Below are 24,743 nucleotides of genomic sequence, written 5' to 3'. Positions count from 1 at the left end.
ATACTCACAAATCAGTAATCTTGCCCAGCAAAAAACCCAAGTTTTATTTTTGGTTGTCCAAAAGCACTTTTGGCGCAACCTTTGTAGACATGACTTTCAACCCAATCTTTAATAAGAATGGACTGAAACTTTAAGTAATGTTGAATTCTTCAGATAACTCATAAAGGATGATTTAAAAACTTTCTCTTTTTCTCAACAATTTTTGAAATAACCGAATCTCTTATAAAATGATGTGTGGCTCATACATTCTTTGACATACACTTTCTGCCCAAGTACTTTGCAAAATTTGATGCAAATTCTGAAGCGAATATTTCTCTACCATGGTAAATGTAACAAGAGGCGTTCCATATAATTCTTCAAAAGATTCCTGTAAACAAGGAAAGTGATGTAGACATTATAAATTAGGGCACATGTGTGGCATATCTATGGTCAACTTATACACTGTGTGTTCTTGCTGTAAATGTATGGCATCAACAGTCCAGAGACTTTTTCTTCTACCTAACACTTATTTTGGAATAGCTGGTATTGATTCTTAAAAACATATCTGAATAGTATTTACGATCATTGTATAAAAGTGCAAATTATAAATGCAAACTCTGCTTTATAGTAATAAATTATATGTTTTATGAAACAGATACATTTTCATTAACTACATTTTCACATCGGTTACAAAGTAAAGATGGATCTTTGGATGAATATCGACGACACCTAGAACACTTTTCCAACTTGCTGTCTATTAATATTACGGAAAATGGTTCTGATTCCACTGGAAAGAAACAAGTCACTTATTTTAATTAAAATTTACATAAACATAATGGATTAATTCATATCTTTACTTAATTAATTTTCAAAACTAACCTAAATCTGCTTCTTCTATTCTTCCATTTATAGTAACAGCTTCTTTAAGTAAATGTTCAGGTAACTGATCAAATGATATTTCAGCAACTTGAAATAATTCTATTAATTCTGTATTATCTTCAAAATTCTTGCTCATATCCTGAAAAAGTTTTATTAATAGTCCACATACAGATCTCCAGTTAAGTAATTTAAATATAAATTAATAACAAAATAAGTCGGCACTTAGAAATAAACATATTCAAGAAAAATGAATTTCATATAGATCTTAAAAAATATAATGTAAATTTTTATTTGCAATAATTATATTAAAAGTATTTCTGTTAATGCTACATTAAAACACATATATCAGTGATTTTAAACTTGAAATATGTCCTTGGGAAAATTTATTATCTTCAGTCTTCAAAAGTTTAGGAACCATAACTATTGGCATCATACAAAATTTAAGTATTTACTTCTGAAATCATGATATAAATCTTACATATTTGACATATACACTTGAGTTTTAAATTTATTTATGTTTGAGACATTAAACAAGTTGCATGTATTACACCAGAATTAACTCAAAATTTAAATAAAAACTCAATCATTCAATATGTGTACATTGTTACGAATTTTGTACTCAGACAGGTAATTTTAATAGAATTATAAGTAATATTGTTGCATTTTTCTGTGCAATGTAGTGCAAGACAAATTTTAAGAGAAATCTATGCCAGAAAATTAAAAATACAGGGGCAAGTGCATTTAGCATTGAGTAAATGGGCATCTTCGTAATTTGGTGAGATATCACCAAGCTGACAACAATTTTGGCAACTCATTTTGTTGCCAAGTCACCAAATTTGGCAACAATTTGGTCTAGTCCTTGCATCAGTGTAATATGTATTGAAATTGAATTAATGTAATTGACCACTATGTTAGCTGTAATCGTAATTCCACCCTGGTATTGCTTTCCAGTAATCTAAAGAAGCAGAAAGTACCAAAAATATATTGCGGCTGGTTGAAAACTAAGCATGAAGAGAGAGTATCTTCTATCAGTTGCTTAGTTGTTGCTGTGAGTTGTTTAGTTCTGCGTGAACTGAGATATCCGAGTTAGCTTTCTCTTTCGAAGTGCTTAGTCTGTTGTCTGTTTTTAGTAGTTTAAAGTATAACTACCGATTATACTGTGTGATACTGTGAACACTTGTACAAATATTTCTGTGGAAAATTCCAGAGTTCTGAAATATTTCTTTCGATAAAAATAAATTTTTATTAGCCTATTATTAGACTTGTGCATTCAATCTATTATGAACCCATATGCATGCAACAGTATACATGTAATACACAAACAGATGTAAATCACAATTGTAACTTAAATTAGCAATAGCTTCTTAATTCCTCATTTCAATTTCAATATTTCCTCTTTCTGCTCTAAAAATAACAATTGCTTAAAATAACTTTTTCTAGATTAGAAACTACTTTTCTAGATTTTACGTCTTATCTAGATTCCATATCATATGACTTTTACATAATGCTGGAACAAAATTAGCCAGTTATAGTTTTAAAGCTTTATTAATTATCCGATCTGTATTAAAAAACTTAAACTAACTCATTTTAATTAAGATTTCACCCTGAACACAATGCACTTTGTTTCTCCTTCTGTTGCTGCTCAGATGCTTTTTCTCCTTTCTCCAGTAGTATCAAAAATGTAAATGTTGTATTCTGGAACAGGCACAGTTAGTGTGTCAAGATATTTGTGACTGCAAAATGTTTAGTTAAAAATCTGTCAAGACTGCATGCATATATTATTTTGTGCATCAACATTTATCTGCATGATTCCCAAATCATCACACACACTGTTATTAAAATTCTTTTAACTCTGATTTCATAATAAAAATCATGCAATCACTTACTGTTGCTCAATTATTTTATTTTAAGTGCTTAAAACATGTTTTCTGCAACTGTGATACCAATCATATAATATTTAAATTTATTTTACACATAATAAGATATTTTATTTCACAGTTTAAAATCATTCATCCTAAAGTGCAATCAAACAGTTTAATTTACCTTAACTTTAAAAAGACTATAAACATAGATTAGTAGTAAGAATTTATTCGGGATTTTCCAGAATTAATTGCTTCACGGCAACATTAAAAAACTTCCATTAAACTGATGTGCATGAGCTAGCAGCACACTAAAAATGTACTGAAAGAGCAACCAATCAATAAAATAGTAAAATTTCAAGAGCAAGAAACACACAAAAAATGTGTAAACTTATGTTTAGTTTGTTTCTTAATATTTTTAATGCACATCTAAAATGCAGACTAAGGATCTTTGGTATGGTTTCTGTATCTTTTGCATCACATAGATTTAACAAAGTAAGAGTCAAGAAAATTTTAAACTTGCTAATTATAGTATTTCATTTTTCATAACTCTGATAGTATTCTAGTAAATTGGGATTTCATACTTTGAAGAAATTAGTCCATCATCCATATACTGTTCAAGGATCCATTTCATAACTTAATTTTCCAAATTATCCCCTTCCCGCCTCAAAAGAATTCAGATTCAGGTTATCACTTAGGCTAAGTAGTGGACAGTTTTTCACTTTTATGCTAGATCTATACTATGATGTTAAAGAAAAAAATCTGCAAAGGATTTTTATTTCTAAGTGTAAAGGCAATTTATTAAATGGCTGCAGAATCTAGAAAATAAAGTACTCATTCAAAAATCATTCTGCATTAGTTTTCATCCAATGATAAAGAAAACAATTTTTAACTCATGAGAAGGCTTATACACATCATAAGAAAGTGCAGAGTGAAAATGCTTGGATTTAGCAGTGAAGAAAACATTTGGCTGAATGTTGCTATAACAATGCAACAATGGAGATAATTAAAAATAGCCATATTTGGCATTTTGTTGGTATGTTCATGGTTTTTAACTCAAGAAGCATGGTGTTCTGAAATTACATTCTTTATTTGATGAAATAATAAAGATTTTATTTGTTTAAATGCATTAATATATGATGATAACAATTAATATTTAATATAATTATATCATCTGAAATTATTCACATCACTTGATACTGGAATTTGAATTAATTCTTGTTGTTGATGCAGAAAGGGCAGTAGTTGTACTAGTGCAGCATAGTGAGCAGTGATACAATAGTGTAAATATCAGGCTTTCAGATCTGTGTATGACTTTCGAGTGGATTGAAAGGAACATACCTATTTAGTGCCTTGAACATGCTAGATTTTGTACTTACAAAACAGCATTTGCAGGAAGCATTATTCTGCTTTTATCTCAAGAAATCTGCTGCAGACACTCATCCTTTGCCAGTGGAAGTGTATGAGAATGTGCTCTGTTAGAAACAATGTGCAGAGATTGCTTTTGATGATTCAAAGAGAACGATTTTGAGTTGAGTTACAAAATGCTTCCTGGGCAGCCGAAAAAGTTTGATGATGGAGAGTTGGAGGCATTACTGTATAATGTTCTAGTTAAATTTGTAGTTCTTACAAGCTAGAATACTTGTGAATTGTGCAGCAAAGTATCGCAGAGTTCACTAAGGTAAATGAAAATGCAAAGAAAGGTTAAATTACCCTTTTATTCAACTCAATAATGATTCACAAATGGCCCCTCTCGAGCCCAAGTAGCCTCCACTTGGGCTTAAGATAGAAAATAAGAAACTAATCTAACACTAATTAAATTAAAATAAACCAAAGCTGCATAGACAGACAATATGGCTGAACATAGTAAAACTAGGCCTAAAGCAATGATGGGGGCTAGAAGGCAGAACATGCTGTATTAAAAACTTCTAAGCTCTTCTATTAAAGTGATCGAAACTTATACTACCAAAGTACACTAAATACTGGTTCTACCTCATTCACATAAAATGCGATCCTGAAAACTCATTCTGGCAGGGAATTGTAGGTGGAAAATAAGGGATTAAAGAAAAGTATGATTAAAAATAAAACTAACTACAGTCAAAAGTCTTTAATCCGGACGTCCAAATCCGGAATGATCTATAATCTGGACCCCAAAGCTACAAACTTTCTGCGCATGCGTATAATACCTTTATGCATATATGTAAATGTATTTATGCGTAAATGTATTATGTGAATAATACATTTACGCATGTGCGTTTAATGTATAATGGATGGTATAAGCTAAGCTAAAATGATCTAATTATCTATTTCAGTTAATGTTGCAGATTGTGTTGTTCCTTAATCTTTGAATTGGATCCGGCTTATTTTTTTTTTTTTTTTAGTTTATTTTTATTTATTTATTTATTTTTTTTTGCAGACTGTTAGAGCAATTTTATAAAAGTAAACTTGAACTTTCGATTATGTTAAAAAGAATTTCCGATTCTGGAGCTGCCAAAGGATCTACAAAGCGAAAGCTTGTTTCAATTTCCATCAAACAAAAAGTGGAATTGCTGCAAAAAATGGATAAAGGCATATCCTTTGTTTCTCTAACCATTCCGAAATCTATTTATCAATTTCTGTCAGCACTATCCTCATCTTAAGGGCAGATGTTTTTGTTTTATTCGGCTTATAATTCCTTACTAAATGCAGTATTTCATCTCGATGTACTCCGTCTTTGATATGATTTAAATCAACATGAATTTGGCGATGTTAAAATTAAACTCTCTAGATCAGGAAGCATGAAGTGGAACGTGCAGAATAAAATTCCTCGTTGGCATAAATATCACGAATACACATCAAATAGTTTTCTGGTTGCAATTTTGTAATTTCGACTATGCGTAATGTATGCTTTACGCATGCGTGCGTTGAAAGAAATGTTTAATAAAGTAAACAAATACATATTAAGTTTTTTTTTTTTTTTTTTTTTTTTTTTGTAAATTTTGATACCTTTTAGATCATAATTGCTCTTTATTTCATAAATTACGATTTCATATTTTTAATTTTATAATTTCTGCATGCCATCTTACCAGATTTAAACTGATGATCTATAATCCGGAAAAACTGATAATCTGGAATCGCCGAAGTCCCGAGGAGTCCGGATTAAGGACTTTTGACTGTATTAGGAAATCAAAATAAACCCCTACAAGTGGCAGGAGATTCATCCCGATGCTTATACATTTGTCTGAAACACTAAATATACTAGTGTCAACTGTTAGTAAGTGTTTAAAAGCAATAGAAATGATATAGAAATTGAAAAACTGGGTACTACATGAATTGACAGAATGAGACATTGCGAAATGCTTAACCATTTGTGAAGTGTTGCTTCAAAGACAAAAAAGAAGCCATGGCAGCAACATAGGCACATATCAGCCAACCAATCAACATCAAACAAGATATTCATGGCAAGAAGATTATACTGTGTATTTGGTGGGATCAAGCCGGTGTGATGTACCATGAGCTGCTGCAATTAGGTCGAATGGTGAATACTGTGAAGCATAATTATTTAATTTGAATCGCACACTTAAAAGACAAATGCCCAAAATATGCTCAGAGACATGACAAAGTAATTTTGTTCATGACAATGCCAAACCACATGTTGCGAAGGAAACCTTGAAGAAACTTTGATAGGATGTTCCACCATATTCATCAGATATCGCCCCCTTCTGTGACTACCATTTTTTTAGTCCATGCATCATGGCCTTTCTAAGCAACACTTTTAATGATCTGAAATACTGGCTCCATGAGTGAATCACCTCAAAAGAATCTGAATTTTTTTATTGCTGAATTCATTTGTTACTCAAAAAAGTGGGAAAAGGTTGTTGCTGCTGATACTTTTTTCAGTAAATTATCTTATACTATTTTATCAAAATAAACATGTGTTTTCTGTCCAACAAACAGCCAAAATTAATTCAAATAGTCTATACATTGCTTTTACTATTTAAATATTTACATAATTCTCACTTTTGAAAATAAATTTTATTGTTGCTTTGAACTTGTTATTTCTTTAACATGAGAACACTAGTTCACTTCTCTTTGAATAAATCAAAAACTACTTTATTTATTACACATTCAAGAAATAAATTATGATATAAATTAAATATATAAATTAATTAAATTTATAATTTGGGGAATGATTATAATTTATTTATTAATTTTATTACTTTAATGTAATTTGATATAATCCATACAAGGTAACATTATATACAAGAAAAATAATTTAGAACTACATATAGCAAAATAATGGATCTACTGTCTAATTTGCCTTATATGTTTCTTTTAGAATTAAATCAACACATACAGTGTGGTTCACTAGTTAAAAATCTGTTAATCGGCATTTTTCCTCTTAACATTTTTCTTTGCCTCATAAAACTAGCAAAACAAATTAACAAACATACTTTCATATTTAATGACCATGTTTATGTCTAATTCTCATTGTTTCATTTGTATTTAATATTTATTTGTTAACTACCAACTTAAAAATCACTAGATTTCCAGCAGGGTAAATATACAGTACTAAGTTTGTAATCCAGATTCGTCAGGACTTCGGCAATTCCGAATTATAGATCATCAATTTAAATCTGGTAAGATGGCATGCAGAAATTATACAATTAAAAATATGAAACCATAATTTATGAAATAAAGAGCAATTATGATCTAAAGGGTATCAAAATTTACAAAAAAAAAGCTTAATATTTATTTGTTTACTTCATTAAATATTTCTTTCAATGTAAGTTGTTTAAGTTGCTTCGTTTTTTGTGCTAATACTTTCTCTTTAATTCTCTCTTCTATAAACAGACAATTTCTTGTTCAGTTACAAAATTCCACTGTTCAAATCCTGTAATTGCTGTGTCAAGAATACCGACTAACTTGTCAATAAAAATTTTTTCGTTTTCAATAACAATAACATTCAATAGCATTTCGTTTTCTGTCACTTTTTTCACTATCGGAAGCGCGCATGTGTAAACGCTTCACTGGCTTTACGTACATGCGTAGTGGATGTGCACATCAAACACGCATGCGTAAATTTGTGGCTTTGAGGTCCGGATTATTACGGATAATGGACGCCCGGATTATGGACTTTGTACTGTATATTATTTTATAATGTATATTTTTGCAATTTATAAATTCATGTAAATTCAATATAATTAATTAATTAACAAAGAAAACTGTCTTACCTTTATACAATCTACAGTTTTATTACCACCTATGATGACAGCTTTCTTATTAATAGTCTTAATTCCTGATTTTAAAACTGTTTCTCTAATTTGATTTGCTGTAGTAATACATCTTGGAAGTGAGGTATTTCCTAAAAAAGCTTTCAGTACTGGCCACTGGCAACTAAATGCATTTTTCTTGACTGGTTAAATAAAGTATAATCCATTAAGGAGAATAATTATAAACTCTTAACTATATATATCAAGAGACAGTATACAGTATAAAGTAAGAGATGATTAAATAATTTATTACAAATAAATGTCAAAAAATCAACAACAACAAAACTAATTCACCTATTTGAATTGAAATGTATAAACATTTTTACTTTAAATTCAACAAAACATATCCATTTTTAATATAGAAAATAACTGCTAAAACAATTAGATAAAATTGATCGATTATTGTATTAAGTTTTTTTCATAAAATTGAAACAGCTGATTAAAATGCAACACACTTTTGCTTTAATTAAAAACAAAATACTTTAAAGATCATTCATACCAAAGTTTGGATCTGGATGATGAAAAACTACTTCTTGAGCTAAATGAGGATTTATTGGTCCTATGCATTGAAGTAATGTATTTAATAAAAAGTATAATACAGTTTGGCAAGAGTATCGATCAGTTGAAGTTTCAGCTTCACAATACAGTCTAAAACAAAATTATTTTTTTAGTATTTTGTAAAAGTATATTCTATGTAAGTTTTTAATAAAAAATAATTTTATTACTTTCTTACAAAAATGTATATGCTGTTTGCATATTTAAGAAATTTTAAAAGCCATAAAAACATTAAACATAATATTAAAGCATGTTAATTATAAGATGAATTAAAGCAAATTTGTTGAAAATTAATTTTAAATAAAAATAGCTAAACTGAAATTTTTACTGCATAAAATTTATTTAAGGAACATTACAAAATAAAAATCTAATTCAGATCAAGAAAATATGAAGTTTTGATTTGATTTAAATAATTATGGCAGAGCAGTCAAAGGCTCTCTGCCGAAGGGGGCATGGTTTCATAGAGGACTTTCTAAAGGAAACTGACTCATATATGTTATGTTGCACATGGGAAAAACTATGAAAACACCTATGCTGCCAGTTCATTTGCTGGGATTCAAACCCGCATCAAACTATCAGTGTTCAGTGACTTTACAGTTAGGTTGTTGGTGGACCCACAGAACTTAAAGACTGCCCCATACATACCATGCCATCAGAATGTTCCTACAACCATTCTAACACTACATAACATTGATGGTGTCAGGATTAACCTCATCGAAATGGCTGTTCTCATCTAGGTAGATGTGCATCAGAGTAGGATGTTTGCTATGCAATATACACTGCCGTCATATATTTGTATGTTGGTTTTAGATACTATGGGTCAGAGTCCATACCAAGAAAATATTCTCCAGACCAAATGACTGTCACCTCAGGCCTAGATAGAACTCATCACATATACTCGTATATGCACAACAGCTTAATGAAATCGGAACTTAACAGATCAATACACAATACATTTGCCCCTCCCCCAATCTCATCAGAACAAAAGGTATGTAATTATGTTTCTATGTAGTACTATGTTTAATGATTCTTAAATATAGAACATCTGTCACAAGAAGTCTGCATGTGCTAATTTGCTGCAATAATTTCTACTTTTGTGATTGGATTGCAACCTGAATTCTCATTGATTGATGCCTATATTTTTCTGTCAATCATCTTACTTTATTAATTATTTATTATACAGTTTAATTCAAACTAATCCATATTTATTATTTAGACTTAATTTAAATCTTTATCAGTCCCTAATATTTAACTTCAATTTAATACTTAATTTAAATCCACTGGATACTTAACTCTAACTCTGTTACCTAATTCTTAATAGCAAATACTGCAGAACAACAACTGACAGCCTCCTGCAACCTGATTCTCTTGCTCTTTACTCATTCTTAGGTTGCAAACGATCTTAGCAATTGCTTTGTTATGAAACTTGACTACAAGTGTCTAGTCCCTCAGATACTAGTTTCCTCCCTGATCATTTGCGCAGATTCATGCGCAGTGTGTTTACTCCAAGGAGCTCAGCGTGGTCAAAGCCGATTTTTTTAAAATGCCGTGCGTTTAAAACGTTACGAACTGGGTGCGCATTACTGAGTGTAAATTAATTTCTTTTGTTAGTTTTTCTGAAATAGTTTTCTTTTTAATCGGTATACATATTTATTTGTTCAGATGTTTTATTATAAATCTTTACATAAAGGAAGAATTCATGATTTATTCTTCTACAGATCATCACCCAAAGCTATTAGAGATACAGATATCAAAACTTAGGAGCTTATTCCTTTTGTACTGAAGATGTCATTTAAGAAGCGATTTTTTTAAGATTCGGTGGGCAAAACGTGTTTTTATGCTTTTTCATATAAGGAAGAAACAGATGTACATAAGGTTATTGCTTTAAAATGTATGGAATATGAATACCTAAAAACCAATTTCAAACGTTTTCAAAATTCGGCCCCCGAAGGGGGGGGGAAACGTGTTCTTCACATATTCTTTCACACATCAGATATTCATAAGATAAACTTATGAATTATTGCTGTGAAATGTAAGGAATACGAATAAATGCTGACATCAACATGTGTGGGGAGGGGGACTGATTGGCATAAAATACAAGTTTATATAATGTACAAGTAAGCCTTATTAAAGGTACACACCAGAAATATAAAGCTAGTTAGTACAAAAAAAAACTTAAGGTTTCTATTATTTAATGTTATTAATAATTAAAACCCCAAAATAAAAATGTAGCAGCATGTGGCAATTCAAAAAACTGTGATGAGATTGTTACAATGTTCAGTTAATTTTAAACAATTCTACACATAATAAAATGGCCAGTGCACAACATGTGAATGAACATGGGGTTGAATAATTAGAAAATAAAAAACTTGACAAATATTAAATAGTAGAAAATATTGCTTACTGTTCAAATTTGGGATTGACTCAGTTTCTCCAAAATATATTTATCTACATTAACATGTTTGGTAATAATCTATTGACTGAATAGTATAAAAGTCAATGAATGATTGATTATATGGACAATATTTGGTATTGTTGAACTTGGGGGGGGGGAAGGAAGACAGTAATGCAAAGAGGAGGAACAAAAATAGACTTACTCATTAATGACAGAATACATCAGCCTATCACGAGGACCTGAGATAAAGGTTCAAAACCCTGTTCTGACCTTCTACATCTGTTCCTGATCATTTTAAGGATCAGAGTTGGGATTATCTTATTATTAAAGAGAAGTTCTGAAGAATGAGAGAGAGAGAGAGTATTATATAAATAAGAAAAAAATATCATCTGACACATATAAAACACATACAGGCATTCATTATTTGATGTTCAGATTTTGAGCGTGAAGGTGCATTTGCCCCTCACTCCCTATTTTAACTTCTCTAATTTTTCTTGTCCTTTATGCTTGATCAGATAGCCTGGCTCAGTAAAAGTAGGCGGCCAGTGCAACATTGATTAAAAATCCAGTTATAACCACGTGCAGTGCTGATAAGGACCATGTGTTTCTGAGACTCTCTCCTTTATTTTCTTCTTTCTAGGTATTTCTTTCTCCTGATGATGAGGGACCTTTAGCTGCCCTCGAAATCAATTGAGTGTTTCAATATACTTACGCTAAATACAAGGTTGTTTTTTACGATTATGACTCACTTTCAGGCAGTTGAAAGAAGATATTTTAGATCATAAAAATGGACAAAAGGAATTGTGAATAGGTACTAATGACTATTGTTAAAATACAGTGGCTCCCAAAAGTGTTAGTACACTTATGATTTTCATTGAAATAGGGCTCTATCCATTAATCAAAAGTAAACTTTCTGAATGAGACTTTAATAATAAGATTTATAATCTATTTGTAACAAAATTACATGAAATATTTTTTAAATATAGCAAAAATTCATTTTTAAGAAATTAATAATAAAAAAATGACAAACATTTTATCTCACAAAAGTCTTCGTACACTTCAAAAAAAAAAAAAAAAAAAAAAAAAAAATCTTGACATATTAGTAAATATTTTCATTTTTCGTTAAATTAATATCAGTAGGATATCCTTTAGCATCCACAACAGCTTTTAAACATCTGGGAATAGATTTTACTAGTTTTTTTTGGGGGGTGGGGGTAATTTCTGTATTAATGTTCACCCATTATTTCCATCATGGCTGTTTTGAGTTCGCTTTTCGTTTTGATTTCGTATTCTAACCTCCAGCTCTTTCCAAATGTGTTCTATGGGGTTTAAATCTGGCGACTGAGGTGGTGTTTTCAAAACCTGTGGATTATGGAGACACTATTGGCAAACGTTGAGAGCTGTATACTTAGGATCGTTATCATGATTAAAAATAAAGTTGTTTCCAATACCCAAATTTTGGGCTGATAATTTTAAATTGTCTCTTAACTATTTAAATAAAAAGAATGATTCATTATATCATCAATAAATACCAAATTACCTAGTCCTGATGCTGTCATGCCCCCCCCCCACAAGAACACCTCCAACTAATGCCATGCTTAACTGTTCCAACTAAGTTCTTAGAATGAAGTTCCTAATTTTTTCTTCTCTATACAGTTATTTGACCATCGGAACCAAAAATGTTAAATTTGCTTTCGTCAGCAAATAGGACATTATTCCAGTACGTTTCGGGTGTATTTATCATTGATTTTTGCGAATGCTTTCTGTTTTTCTCACTAACAAAATTATTTTTACGGGCAGAACGCCCATGTAATCCAGTTTCTCTGAGAACTCGTTGAACAGTTTCAGGTGAAATCGAAGTAGAAAACTTTTACAGAACTCAAACGTGGGTTTTTTACAAATTTTCTAAGAATAAATCCCTTATCACGTTTAGTTAACTTTCTCGGTCGACTTTTTCTTACCTTGTTTTCAATCCAATTTTCTTCTTTAAAGCGTTTTATCACATACTGCACTGTAGAATGGGGTAAATTAACTAATTTATTGATATTGCAAATTTATTTACCACTACTATGGTGAAAAATGATCAATTTTCGAATGCTGTAATTTCTTTACGACTGCGACCCATTTTTCAATAATAAATAGAATATTATGAAGTAAACAGTAAACAATTAAAACAAACGATTTTTTAAATACCACCAGAATGTAAAAATTAAAAAAAAGCAACTGATTATTCTAATTTTGATTTTATCCAAAAATATTTCAGTGTATAAAGACTTTTGCGAGATAAAATGTTTATCATTTTTTGATTATTAATTTCTTAAAAATAAAGTTTCGCTATATTTCAAAAATATTTCATGTAATTTTGTTACAAATATATTATAGATCTTATTATTAAAATCTCATTCAGAAAGTTTACTTTAAATTAATGGATAGAACCCTATTTCAATGAAAATCATAAGTATACGAAAACTTTTGGGAGCCACTGTATATATTTTTCACTAGATGTGTTAAGTTTCTTCAGTGAAATTATGTGTAAAATTTTTGTGATCCAAAATAATTTTTAGAACTGTATTTTTGTCTTCGTTCTGTGAAGTTACTGTAGAAGTTTTTGTCAGTTTCTTTTTCGTTTTGTATTTGAGAATCTTTTGGCTATTATATTTTTATTAGGTGGAATATCATTATTAGCAGTTTGGGAAATGTATTTCTTGCACATTTAACATATCAGCAGCTTCTAGTTGTAGTGGTGCTGATTTTAGAATCTTGTTTAACATATCACATTGTTTGTCAGATTTTAATGAATCTACTAATTCTAAACATGTTTGTTATAGTTCATTCGGCTAATCTTTGGAATATGGTAACAGGTAGTTTGGCGACATTTTGGTAAGGCGATAAAAGTTACTAGCTAGGACTTTAGCAGTGTACATGGATAAAGTCAAGAGTGTGCACAATGCCATTTTTGTGCAATTCTGGGATTTTTTTTTAAGTGAAAATAGCTCGACGTGTACATGTACGATACCGTATATGTGCAGTTCTTAAAAACGCGGCAAGCAGAGGGCGATTCTGCACTTTCTCTCAATTTCCCACCTAATCTTCGTCATGATTAAACATTTTTGTTCCATAAAAGTTCTAGTATAAGCGTAATTCGGCTAGCAGATTGTTGGAAAAAATGTTGAGTAAAAAAAAAAAAAAAAAAAAAAGCCTTTACTTCGTGAAACAAAATGGCGTCCAAAACAAAACTAGCAGATTGCTGTAGCAGAGTTGGTCGCCAAGTTACCATAATCCAAAGATTAATCGTTCATTTTTTCTGTGTTCCACATCACATTGTTTGTCAGATTTTAATGAATCTACTAATTCTAAACATGTTAGTTCATTCTTTCTATGTTCCAGTGAGAGGGTCTGTGATTTTTTTTTTTTTTTGGCTACTTAATTCAAAATTCATTTTCATCATCTATACTAAGTGGATAATTTATTATGCACTGTAGTTGTAGTATAAGTAGTAGTATTTCTAGTGTGCTGATGTAATGTATTTAATAAGTAGCAGTATTTCTAGTGTGCTTGCACATACTCCACCTAACATATAAGGTATTTCTCCCGCCTTCTTGTGGTGGTCTGCACACTGGGTGCATATTCCAAAAGTCTGCGGTTCAATTCCTAGCGAAGCCATTGCTAATTTTTCAATCTCTCTTGCTTCCAATGTAAAATTCTAATGTCTGTACAGTGGCGCTCGAACTAAAAGGGTGTTAGATGATTGTCCTCCACACCCAGGATTTGGTGATTAGGTCCAATAAAAACTCCAGTCGTCCTTTAAAAGGGGGAGATAAAGTATTTCTCCCACCTTCTTGGCATGCCTTCATGGTGTGATGTGTATCCAGAGGTCCGCGGTTTGATTCCCGACGAAGGCGTTGAATATTTTTCATCTTGCTTGCTTCCACAAAAATACCTAATATCTCTACAAACTGATGAATCAATACAGCTGCATAATTATCAATGAATGCATATATTACACTCGCTGCACTGTATGTGACATGTACAAGTTTTGTTACTTTCATGTATAGTGTATATTTCTGTATTATGTGTTTATGAAACAGACCACCCATTCTCATTCTGTATTATAAACATAGTGTTTCATTTGTTTTCTGTCTGATTCTTAAATCCCAAATCTTACTTGTTAATTTACCTTTATTTGCTGTAATTAAGCGATTAATCATTTTATCTCTTACAAATTTCATAATACCATATATAGTGTTATCCAATCTCTTAAATTTTTTTGCATGATGATAAATATATTTTAATGTTCGGTGCATTCGTTCGATGTGCATGTTTGTGTTAACACCACTGTGAAGTCTATAACAGTATGCCCAGCTAGATGTATTTTGTAAATAATATGTTTCAAAGTAATTTGCAAATGCAATAGTGTCAGGATAAGTAATTTTATTGATGCTTTTATCAGTATATGAAAAGTATGAATGTCTTTTTCTTCTAAGAGAGATCTAATAATTTTATATGTTTTTGCCTGTTTTTCAACACCATTGATTTTTTTAAAAATTGTTTCTCCAGGCTCTATCAATATGCCATGCACAAAAAAGACGTTTCTGTAGTAAACCCATTTCAGACTCCCAAGCATTAAAAAAAGATTCAGCCATATCAGACATAAATATTTGTGGTTGTATTTGCCCAACGTTTTCTTTAATACATGAAAAAAAAAATAATAATAATAGCACTGGCTGATCACATCGATTAGAAATTTAAAATGCACACAGGAATCTTTGGTGTAAATCATCTATTGTAAGTAAAGTTATGAAATCTGTATGCATTCACCCCATGTGTACCATCAATACATATGCAAGTCAGAACAAAATTTTTTCAGTATCTCTCTTTGTGCTTCTGTCATCATTATCAAAACAAAATCATTTCCTTTTAGAAATGAATATTGTGTACAATATTCACTCATGCTATCTTGATCCCTGGGTTTTATAAAATGAAATGCATGGATGTTCAGGATTTTGCATTTGAGGTACCCACGTATCTACACAAACCTAATCATTTTCATGTTTAACAGAATTAGAAGACAAATTGAAAGATTTTTAATGTTATGTAAATCTTGTTTTGCAAGTAAATGAACCCTCTCAAGCCCAGCATCTAATTTCATCTAAAATATTATCCAGAGAAATTTTTGCTGCTATCTTTGATGCAATATTTTTTATTTCATCTGTTGTTAAAAATAAGTAATCTAAATCATTCCAATGGCCAATATGTATTTTCTGATATGACACTACACATTTGCCATCTGTATGTTCTGTTACTTTTAATGCAGCTGGGCAATATGCATTTATTTTATTGCTACCAAGGATTTTTAAGTGACGCAAACCTTTACTTTCTGATATAAAATTTCCTAAACAGTGGCATTACACCATGTATATTAAATATGCTTACTCTATAAGAAATTTTGTCTTCATATTATTTTCAATTTCTGCCTTCCATGCCAAAAAATCATTAAATGAATTAAATTCTAGCTCAGTATGATTCAAATCAACATCATGAACATTATTGAAATGAAATATTATTTCTCACTTTTCAAAATTAGCATAACGTACAGGACACACATAATTACCTGTTAGAAGTATGAATTTTATTTTGATGATATTTCCAATTTTTTAAGTCACTAAATTTCAGATGGCAGTCCTCACATTTGTAGCTTGGTGATCGACCACTTTTTAAAGAATCATTAATGTAGTATTATTAGAGTGTAATGTGTTGGTATGCCGTTTCAAACTGCATTTATTTTGGTACATTTTTAAGCAATCAGAGCATACAAAATTACTCTCAGCCACACTAAAATTATTTGCACAATCAACCAGTTTTCAAAGACTCAATTAATGTAGCATTATTGTAATGAAATTTATATGCATCGCATTTCAAATTGTATCTATAGTTGAAAGTTTTAAACAATCACAGCAAACAAAATCACTCTGAGCTATACTAAAATCATTTGCACAATGAACCATATCACTCATAACACAACCAGAATTATCACACTGAATTATTGCTCACGATTACTCCTTCCTAATTTTGATTCGATTTAGAATCAAAAATACCTTCTGAGGAAACAGAAGTACTTGGCCCTGAAAGGGGCAGTTTTTCTTGATTTTGTGCAGAAGATATAATAATCGAAGCAAAATAACTGTAGAGAGAACTGTATCTGCAATCACACGCTACAATACATAATCTTTGCTACCACAGCAGGGCAAAGACCAGAGTAAATAATAGTAAATACGAGGCGCCTTCAGGGAAATGACGACATGCGCAATAATCTGCGCAGATGTTCAGGGAGGAACCAGGAGGAAACTAGCGTCTGAGGGGCTAGACACTTGTAACTTGACTTACCTTTCCCAAAAACAGGCTCTTAGCTTCTCTTCAAACAGCTGATCTTGTCTCCATAGCAACCATTCACACCAGTCGCTTGTTCAGTTGTTGTCTCTTAGCTCGTTTTGACTACTGTGTGTGTGCCTCAGTGGGGGGCTAATCACTCCTTTCATCCTAGCAAACCACAGGCAGTTACTTCCTTTGTCCATGAATGGGACTTCTTATCGACCTTCTTACTTCAGCCCCATTGGCTTTTCTTTTCAATTTCTTTAGTTACTGGTCTCTCTTAACCAATTCAGATTTTATTAACAAAGATGTGGAGGTAATTGCACTTAATTGCAAAGGTACTCTGTAATCAAAATGCCCTGGCCCTTTCTTTATTTTTATCTACTTTTGTGACTCTCTGCAGCTTTCATTTTGTTGCCAACGATATCAGATGAAGTCATGTTGTGCATTATTATTCTTGATCTGCAGCTCATAAACTGCATAATTTATTAAATTAAGAGATTTTTTGCTCTTTTCCTAATAACTATTATTTTTGAAAAGGTACTAAGTCTTTCCAATGCCTGATTTTCCCTTCATTATCAATGAGATATTAATTTAATTTCCCCCCCCTTAAGTATCATATCAACAAAACTAACAATAAAAACTTTGTACCTGATAATACTGAAATTTTTATATCTCACAGTACCATAAGATTAAAATCAGTGAGTTTACCAAGTAGTTTTATTTATACGTAGCTTTTGCAAAGAAATGTTGCTAATAAGTACATATTTTATTTTAATTAAATTTAATTTTCATGCCAGGTTGTAGTACAAGATTGCTAATATTTCTGTTAATGAATCTGATTTAGCAGTATACTAGACTGGACAGAAAAGTATTGGTCCTGGAGTAGCAATTCGGTAAAAGTATTTCAGAATAAAGCTAATATTTCAGATTTTAATGAGTTTAACAGAAGATAATATGTAAGATTAAGGTTTATCTAAGTACATCATGTAATAATTCACTATCAGAGATTTTTATAGTGTCCTTTAAAATGCATTAAGGCCTTCTTTTATTAATATTAATGGAAATACAGTCAAAAGTTGTTAATCCGGACCTCAAAGCTACAAACTTTCTGCACATGCGTCAATGCATAATGCGTTCCCGCATGTGCATAGGCATTTACGCATGCATGTTTAATGTATAATGGACGGTATAAGCTAAGCTAAAATTATCTAATTATCTATTTCAGTTAATGTTGCAGATTGCATTGTTCCTTAATCTTCTAATTGGATCTGGCTTATTATTTTTTGCAGACTGTTAAAACAATTTGTTAGAACAACTTTCACTTCATCATCTTACCACTAGATGGCTGCATTATGCAGGAAGCAGTTATTCGAAGATGGCTCGCCTGCTAGCTTGAAATTGTAACAAATTAAAAATAAATTATAAAATAATGATTATTTGTAAAGGGAAAATACTGGTTAATTGTAAGCATTCCAAACTAACTTGTAAAGTGTTTTTTTTTTTTTTTTTTGTAATTTTTCTAATTGTTTTCTAATTTCTAATTGTTTATTAATTTTTCACTCTGTATTTTTAACTGCAGTTCAACTGTAACTTTGAACTGTGAGAGAGTCTGTCTGTCTCGCAGTTAGGAGCCATGTGTTGGACTGTGTGTGTGGAGCATGTGTAAAAATAAAACTCTTGCATTATTTCAATCTAGTTCTGCTGATTTGTTTTAATGTAGCAGGATCATTATTAATATTGCGCGGACATTTGGTGACCTTAGTGTGCAGGACACTGCAATGTGCTTAATCTTAATGCATCCACATAATTTCCAGAGTAGAAGACATTTTCTGCTATTTTAGTGTTTCCAGACAATGTGCTAAACATTCCAGAACAAGTATCTTGTGATTATTGATTTTCTTTTGAGTGTTATTAATGTTTTTTCGGATATAAGAAAGTGAAGCACAAAAATGCCTGATACGAATAGTCATGGCAGTGATGTGCAGCTGGAAGCAAGCAAAGTGAGCATAAAGATTCCCCCATTCTGGATTGATAGACCAGAGATATGGTTCTATACTGTTGAAGCCCAATTTAAAATTGCAGGAATTACGTCAGAAGAAACCAAGTTTAACTACTTAGTGGCTCAGCTGGATCCTAAGTTTGTTGAAAACATATGGGGCATTACCAAAGATGAAACTGCAACTAAATATTCAGCAGCAAAAGAAAGGCTAACAAACTTATTTAAAGAGAGTGAAAATAAGCGCATCAAACGATTATTGACTGGTTTAGAACTTGGCGATATGAAGCCAAGTCAACTCCTTCGAAAGATGAGAACGCTTGGTGATAATAACGATGTGTCTGATAAAGTGTTACGTACTCTGTGGATGGAAAAGTTGCCTGACACAGTCAAAAATATCCTTATAGTCAGTGATGAGAGTCTCAAAAAATTAGCCACAATGGCTGATAAAATTGCTGAAATGGGTCCACGCATGGAACTTGCAAGTGCAAGTAATAATTCCCCCACATTTAATGAACTTCTCACCAAAATATCTGCTTTGAAACAACAAATAGCTTCGCTCAGTGTACAGCATTCGAGATCACGAACTCATAGCCCCAGTCACAGGCATAGGAGTCGCAGCAGATCTCAGAAACGGTACAGTCCCAAAGGCAAACTGTGCTATTTCCACTTTAAATTTGGCAAAAAGTGTTTTCCGGAAAAGTGTACACCATCATGCAGCTGGAAACAGATGGAAAACTCCAGCCAGCAGTAGATTCAGCAGCTAGCTCTGCTGCTAAACACATGAACAGCCGTAAGTTCCAGTTATTTGTAACGGATAGAAATTCAGGACTTAAGTTCTTAGTGGACAGTGGAGCAGATGTATCATTGCTGCCAGCAAATTCTACAACAAAGGGATCTTGTGAGTACAAATTATTTACTGCTAATGGGACAGAAATACCAACTTTTGGTATAAAGGTGCTTACTTTAACTCCTATGCACGAAGAAATCGCTATCGGAAGTTCCGCCGTTTCATATTCTACGGCCTAGTGCTCGTGACGTCACAGACCAGTCCGACGGCTTTATATCTAGGAGGCACTGGTTTGACTCGGGTACAAGAAAATGTTCTTTTTCAGGACACCTACTTCCAGAACGGATGAAGATGACATGGGTTTGGATAAATCATTTAGATCAACGAAATCGCACACGCTTAGAAAAGAAGATATTATCAAATCCCCGAAAAAGAGAGTAAAGAAAGCAGAAACCTCGAAGAATGTTAAAGAAGAAATAATTGAATTTTTGAAATCTAAGTACAATACGGATAACATCCATGAAGTAGATGGTTCAGCTTATTTCGTACTATCTCAGATTTTTGACGTAGAGACAATCACCCAGCTGATGAAAGAACAACCGGATAGAATATTCTTAGCAGAAATTGCAGAGAAAAAAGCAAGACTACAAGTGGAAGAAAAGGAGAAAGAAAAAGCTAATCTAAGAAAGAGTTAAAAAAATCGGCAGGAAGTGAAACAGAGACGAAAAACTCAGGACCGTAGATCTCGCCACGTAAAACTGCGAAAGTAAAAGAAAGTGCAACCCCGATGGAAGTTATACAGGAAAATAGATTTGAAAAACTGGAAACTTTAAATGTGGACGAAGAAGAAAATATAAACCCAGCAGAATTACCCCCCTCCAATTGTTTTACAACAAGGAAAAGCAGAATGGCTAAAAATTGAAGCACTACTACGAGATATATGTACGGAAGAATTTGAAGGACGAATAAACTCAAGATCCATTTTTATCAATGTTAAAACAGCAGACGAGCACAGAAAAGTTACGAGAATATTCAAAGAAGCAGACAACCTGTTCCACACGTTTCAAATGTCATTCGAAAAACCAATAAGAGTAGTATAAAAGAAGAAGAAATATTTGCAGATTTAGAAAGAAGGAAATTTTCAATTTTAAAAGTCAAACGATTTAGCCGTAGCAGAAGAAACAATTTTGAAAAACTACCGATATGGCTCCTCGAATTAAAGAAAAATAAAAGCAGTTATGCGATACATCAACTAAATAATATGTTCAGCGTAAATAGATTTAGGACTGTGACGCCCATTTCAATGGCCGTTCATCGTTGCCAAGGTAAGCAAAGGCATATTAGGTGAAGATTTTTTGAACCAATTTCATTTATTACTAAATATAAAAAAGAAGCAGTTAATCGATGGCATTACTCAACTTAAAGTCTCAAGTGATATAATGTCAATTGGTGTTGATCATGTTATATCTACCTTAAATAATTCTTTCAAATTTGCTGAATTGTTACGTCAGTACCCAAATATCACTAAACCTAATGTACTAAATAAACAAACAAAGTATAATGTTAAACACTATATTTGTACAAAAGGCCAACCTGTATATGCTCGTGCACGGCAGCTAGATGCAAAAAAACTGAAACTGGCAAAGCAAGAATTCCAGTTTATGCTTGATAATGATATTATCCGACCATCAAAATCCCAGTGGGCCAGTCCTTTACATTTAGTAAACAAAAAAGATGGAACACTGAGACCTTGTGGGGATTATAGATGACTAAATGCTCAGACAATCCCAGACAGGTATCTCATACCAAGGATAGAAGATTTTCATCTCATTTTGAGTGGGAAATCCATTTTCTCCAAATTAGATCTCCTAAAAGCTTATTACCAAATCCCAATTGCAGAAGAGGATAAGCCCAAAACAGCTATCATTACTCCATTTGGGTTATTCGAGTTTAATGTCATGAGTTTTGGACTTAGGAACGCACCATCAACGTTTCAGCGTTTTGTGCATGAAGTATTCCAAGGCCTTGATTTTGTGTTCCTTTACTTGGATGATGTATTAATAGCCTCATCATCAGAAGAGGAGCATAGTAAACACCTAAAACTAGTGTTTGAAAGATTAGACAAATATGGTTTATGCATCAATATATCCAAATCTGTGTTCGGAGTTGAAGAAATAGAATTTCTTGGATATCTCATAAATGCTGCAGGTTAAAGACCTCTCCCTGCAAAAGTGCAAGCAATTTTGAGTTACCAATTGCCAAAAACAATTCATGATTTACGTACCTTCCTAGGTATGGTAAATTTCTACTGCAGATATCTTAAAAATACAGCAGAAACACAAGCCATTCTCCACGAGATGCTCAAAGGTGCTAAGAAAAAGGATAAACGAAAAGTTCCATGGACAGAGGAAGCAAAATTGCAGTTCAAAAAGTGCAAAACAGATTTGGCTAACACTGCTTTGTTAACATTTCCTAAACCTGATTGCCTATTATCCTTATGCACAGATGCCTCAAACTGGGCAATAGGCTCAGTGCTCCAACATTTGGATGAAGGAAGCTGGAAACCCATTGCTTTCTACTCAAAGAAATTAAATGAAGCACAGAGGGCATACAGCACGTATGACCGAGAGTTATTAGCAATCTATCTCTCCATAAAACAGTTTAAGCATTTGTTAGAAGGTAGAGAGTTTACAATCTTTACTGACCATAAACCTCTTATTTTTGCTTTTAAGCAAAATAATGAAAAAGCATCATTAAGGCAGTTGAGACAGCTTCAGTACATATCTCGGTTTACCACTAACATCCAGCACATTACAGGCAAAGAGAATATTGTGGCAGATACCCTGTCTCGAGTTGAAGAGATTGCTGTTATCAACTATGAAAAGATTGCGCTGGAACAAGGTCAGGATGAAGAGCTGAGACAGTTAATTGATGGAGAGACTTCATTAATTTTCAAAAGCTATAAGCTCCCTTCTGGACACATCTTATGGTGTGATACCTCCCAAGACAAGATTCGTCCCTACATACCTAAACCATCTCAAAGAAAGATATTCAAGCATATACATGGTCTTTTGCACCCTGGCATCAAATCTACAGTTAAGCAGATGACTTCCAGGTTCGTACGGCCAAATATCAAGAAAGATTTAAGTCAATGGGCCAGATGTTGTGTTAGTTGTCAGCAAGTCAAGGTGACCAGACACACAAAGTCAAAGTTGGGAGAATACCAAGAAGCAGACTCCAGATTGAGTGTGGTCCATATCGATTTAATAGGACCATTGCCTCCCTCAAATGGAAAAATTTACTGCCTTACATGTATCAACAGATTTTCTTCTTGGGTTGAGGTGATTCCATTGGAAGACATTACAGCAGAATTAGTTAGCAGAGCATTTTATGAAAACTGGATATGCAGATTTGGAGTTCCAAACAGAATTGTGACAGACCAAGGGAGACAATTTACATCACAACTGTTTCAAAATTTGGCTGTTATATGCGGTGCAAAGATTTGCCACACCACGCCTTATCATCCCCAATGTAATGGGAAAATAGAGCGTTTCCATAGAACCCTAAAATCTGCAATTAAAGCTCACAACTCAACAAGTTCTACCTACAGTGCTTCTTGGCCTCAGAGCAACTGTTAGAGAGGATGGTAACCATTCTCTTGCTCAAATGGTGTATGGAACAGCTATAAGGATTCCAGGTGAATTTTTTGACCCTCCAACTTGTGAAATAGAGCCTGATAGCTTTGTGAATAAATTACAAAAACATATGGCACTCCTCAAACCAGTGAAAATGCAAAATGCACCACAACAGAAAGTGTTTGTGCACAAAGATTTGGATACTTGTCCACAAGTGTTTATTCGAGTGGACAGAATCAAGAAGCCACTTGAACCAGCCTATGAGGGACCATTTCCAGTTCTGGACAGGCAGGAAAAATATTTTTCTCTGTCAATTAAAGGAAAACCAGTGAAAATTTCGGTCGATAGACTTAAACCTGCGTATACCTTAAATACAGAGACTATGCCTGCAGATTCTAACCTAAGCATTGCTGATAACAAACCGTCAGTTATTAAACCCACCTCCCAAAGTAAAGAGGCAAGGCCTCCGACAAAATCTCGTTCAGGGAGAGCAATACACCTTCCTGTGAGATTCAGACTCTGAGTTATACTATTCCTTTATATATTACTCTTATCTATATTATTTCTGCTATTATTGCAATGTGGTATAAATAAATGGAGTGACTGCATAGGTTTAGCGGTGATAATCTACATGATGGGATACTCTCCCAAGGACGTGTCTATATTTCAGTTTTGTAGTGAAGTATAAATTGTTATGTGCTATTAGTAATTCTACATAACTGAGTACTATATATTTCATTTTCTGCTTAGTATTGCCTTATTCAACTTGGTGATCAACTGCATCAAATATTTATAATCTTTGGAAGTAATTATTAATATGTATATTGAATGGGAATGATTTATTTCTTCCATAGGGGTATGTAGCTAATTACTTATTATTTAATATGGTACACATGTATATTTGAAATAGTTTGCATTTAGTATTGTTTTTGTTTAGATTCCAGTAACAACTTTGTATTCCTATATCATAAATTTACACATATTTCTTCTTCTTCTTTTTTTTTTCTGAGACAAAGTTAACCCCTTAACTG

At 32.4% G+C, this 24,743-nt stretch overlaps 1 protein-coding gene across 3 annotated transcripts in view; it reads right to left on the bottom strand.

Moving 5' to 3' along the window:
* Positions 1 to 585: 585 nt before the first annotated feature.
* The window catches only part of IleRS-m (Isoleucyl-tRNA synthetase, mitochondrial), a 142,876-nt gene continuing 118,718 nt past the window's right edge, over positions 586 to 24,743 (bottom strand). For all 3 annotated transcript variants that reach the window (XM_085815708.1, XM_085815710.1, XM_085815709.1), the window contains 4 exons: positions 8,469 to 8,617; positions 7,931 to 8,112; positions 859 to 997; positions 586 to 766 (listed from right to left, as the gene is read on the bottom strand). In XM_085815708.1, the coding sequence (XP_085671834.1) occupies positions 624 to 766; positions 859 to 997; positions 7,931 to 8,112; positions 8,469 to 8,617 (613 nt within the window). In that variant the 3' untranslated portion in view covers positions 586 to 623. The remainder of the gene's footprint in view (positions 767 to 858; positions 998 to 7,930; positions 8,113 to 8,468; positions 8,618 to 24,743) is intronic.

Source organism: Stegodyphus dumicola, chromosome 4 (genome assembly GCF_044657685.1).
Source record: "Stegodyphus dumicola isolate Sdum_Otavi_A_Nest chromosome 4, ASM4465768v1".
NCBI lineage: Eukaryota > Metazoa > Arthropoda > Arachnida > Araneae > Eresidae > Stegodyphus > Stegodyphus dumicola.
The sequence above is the reverse complement of the archived record's forward strand: the minus strand, read 5'-3'. Positions and strand labels throughout refer to the sequence as shown.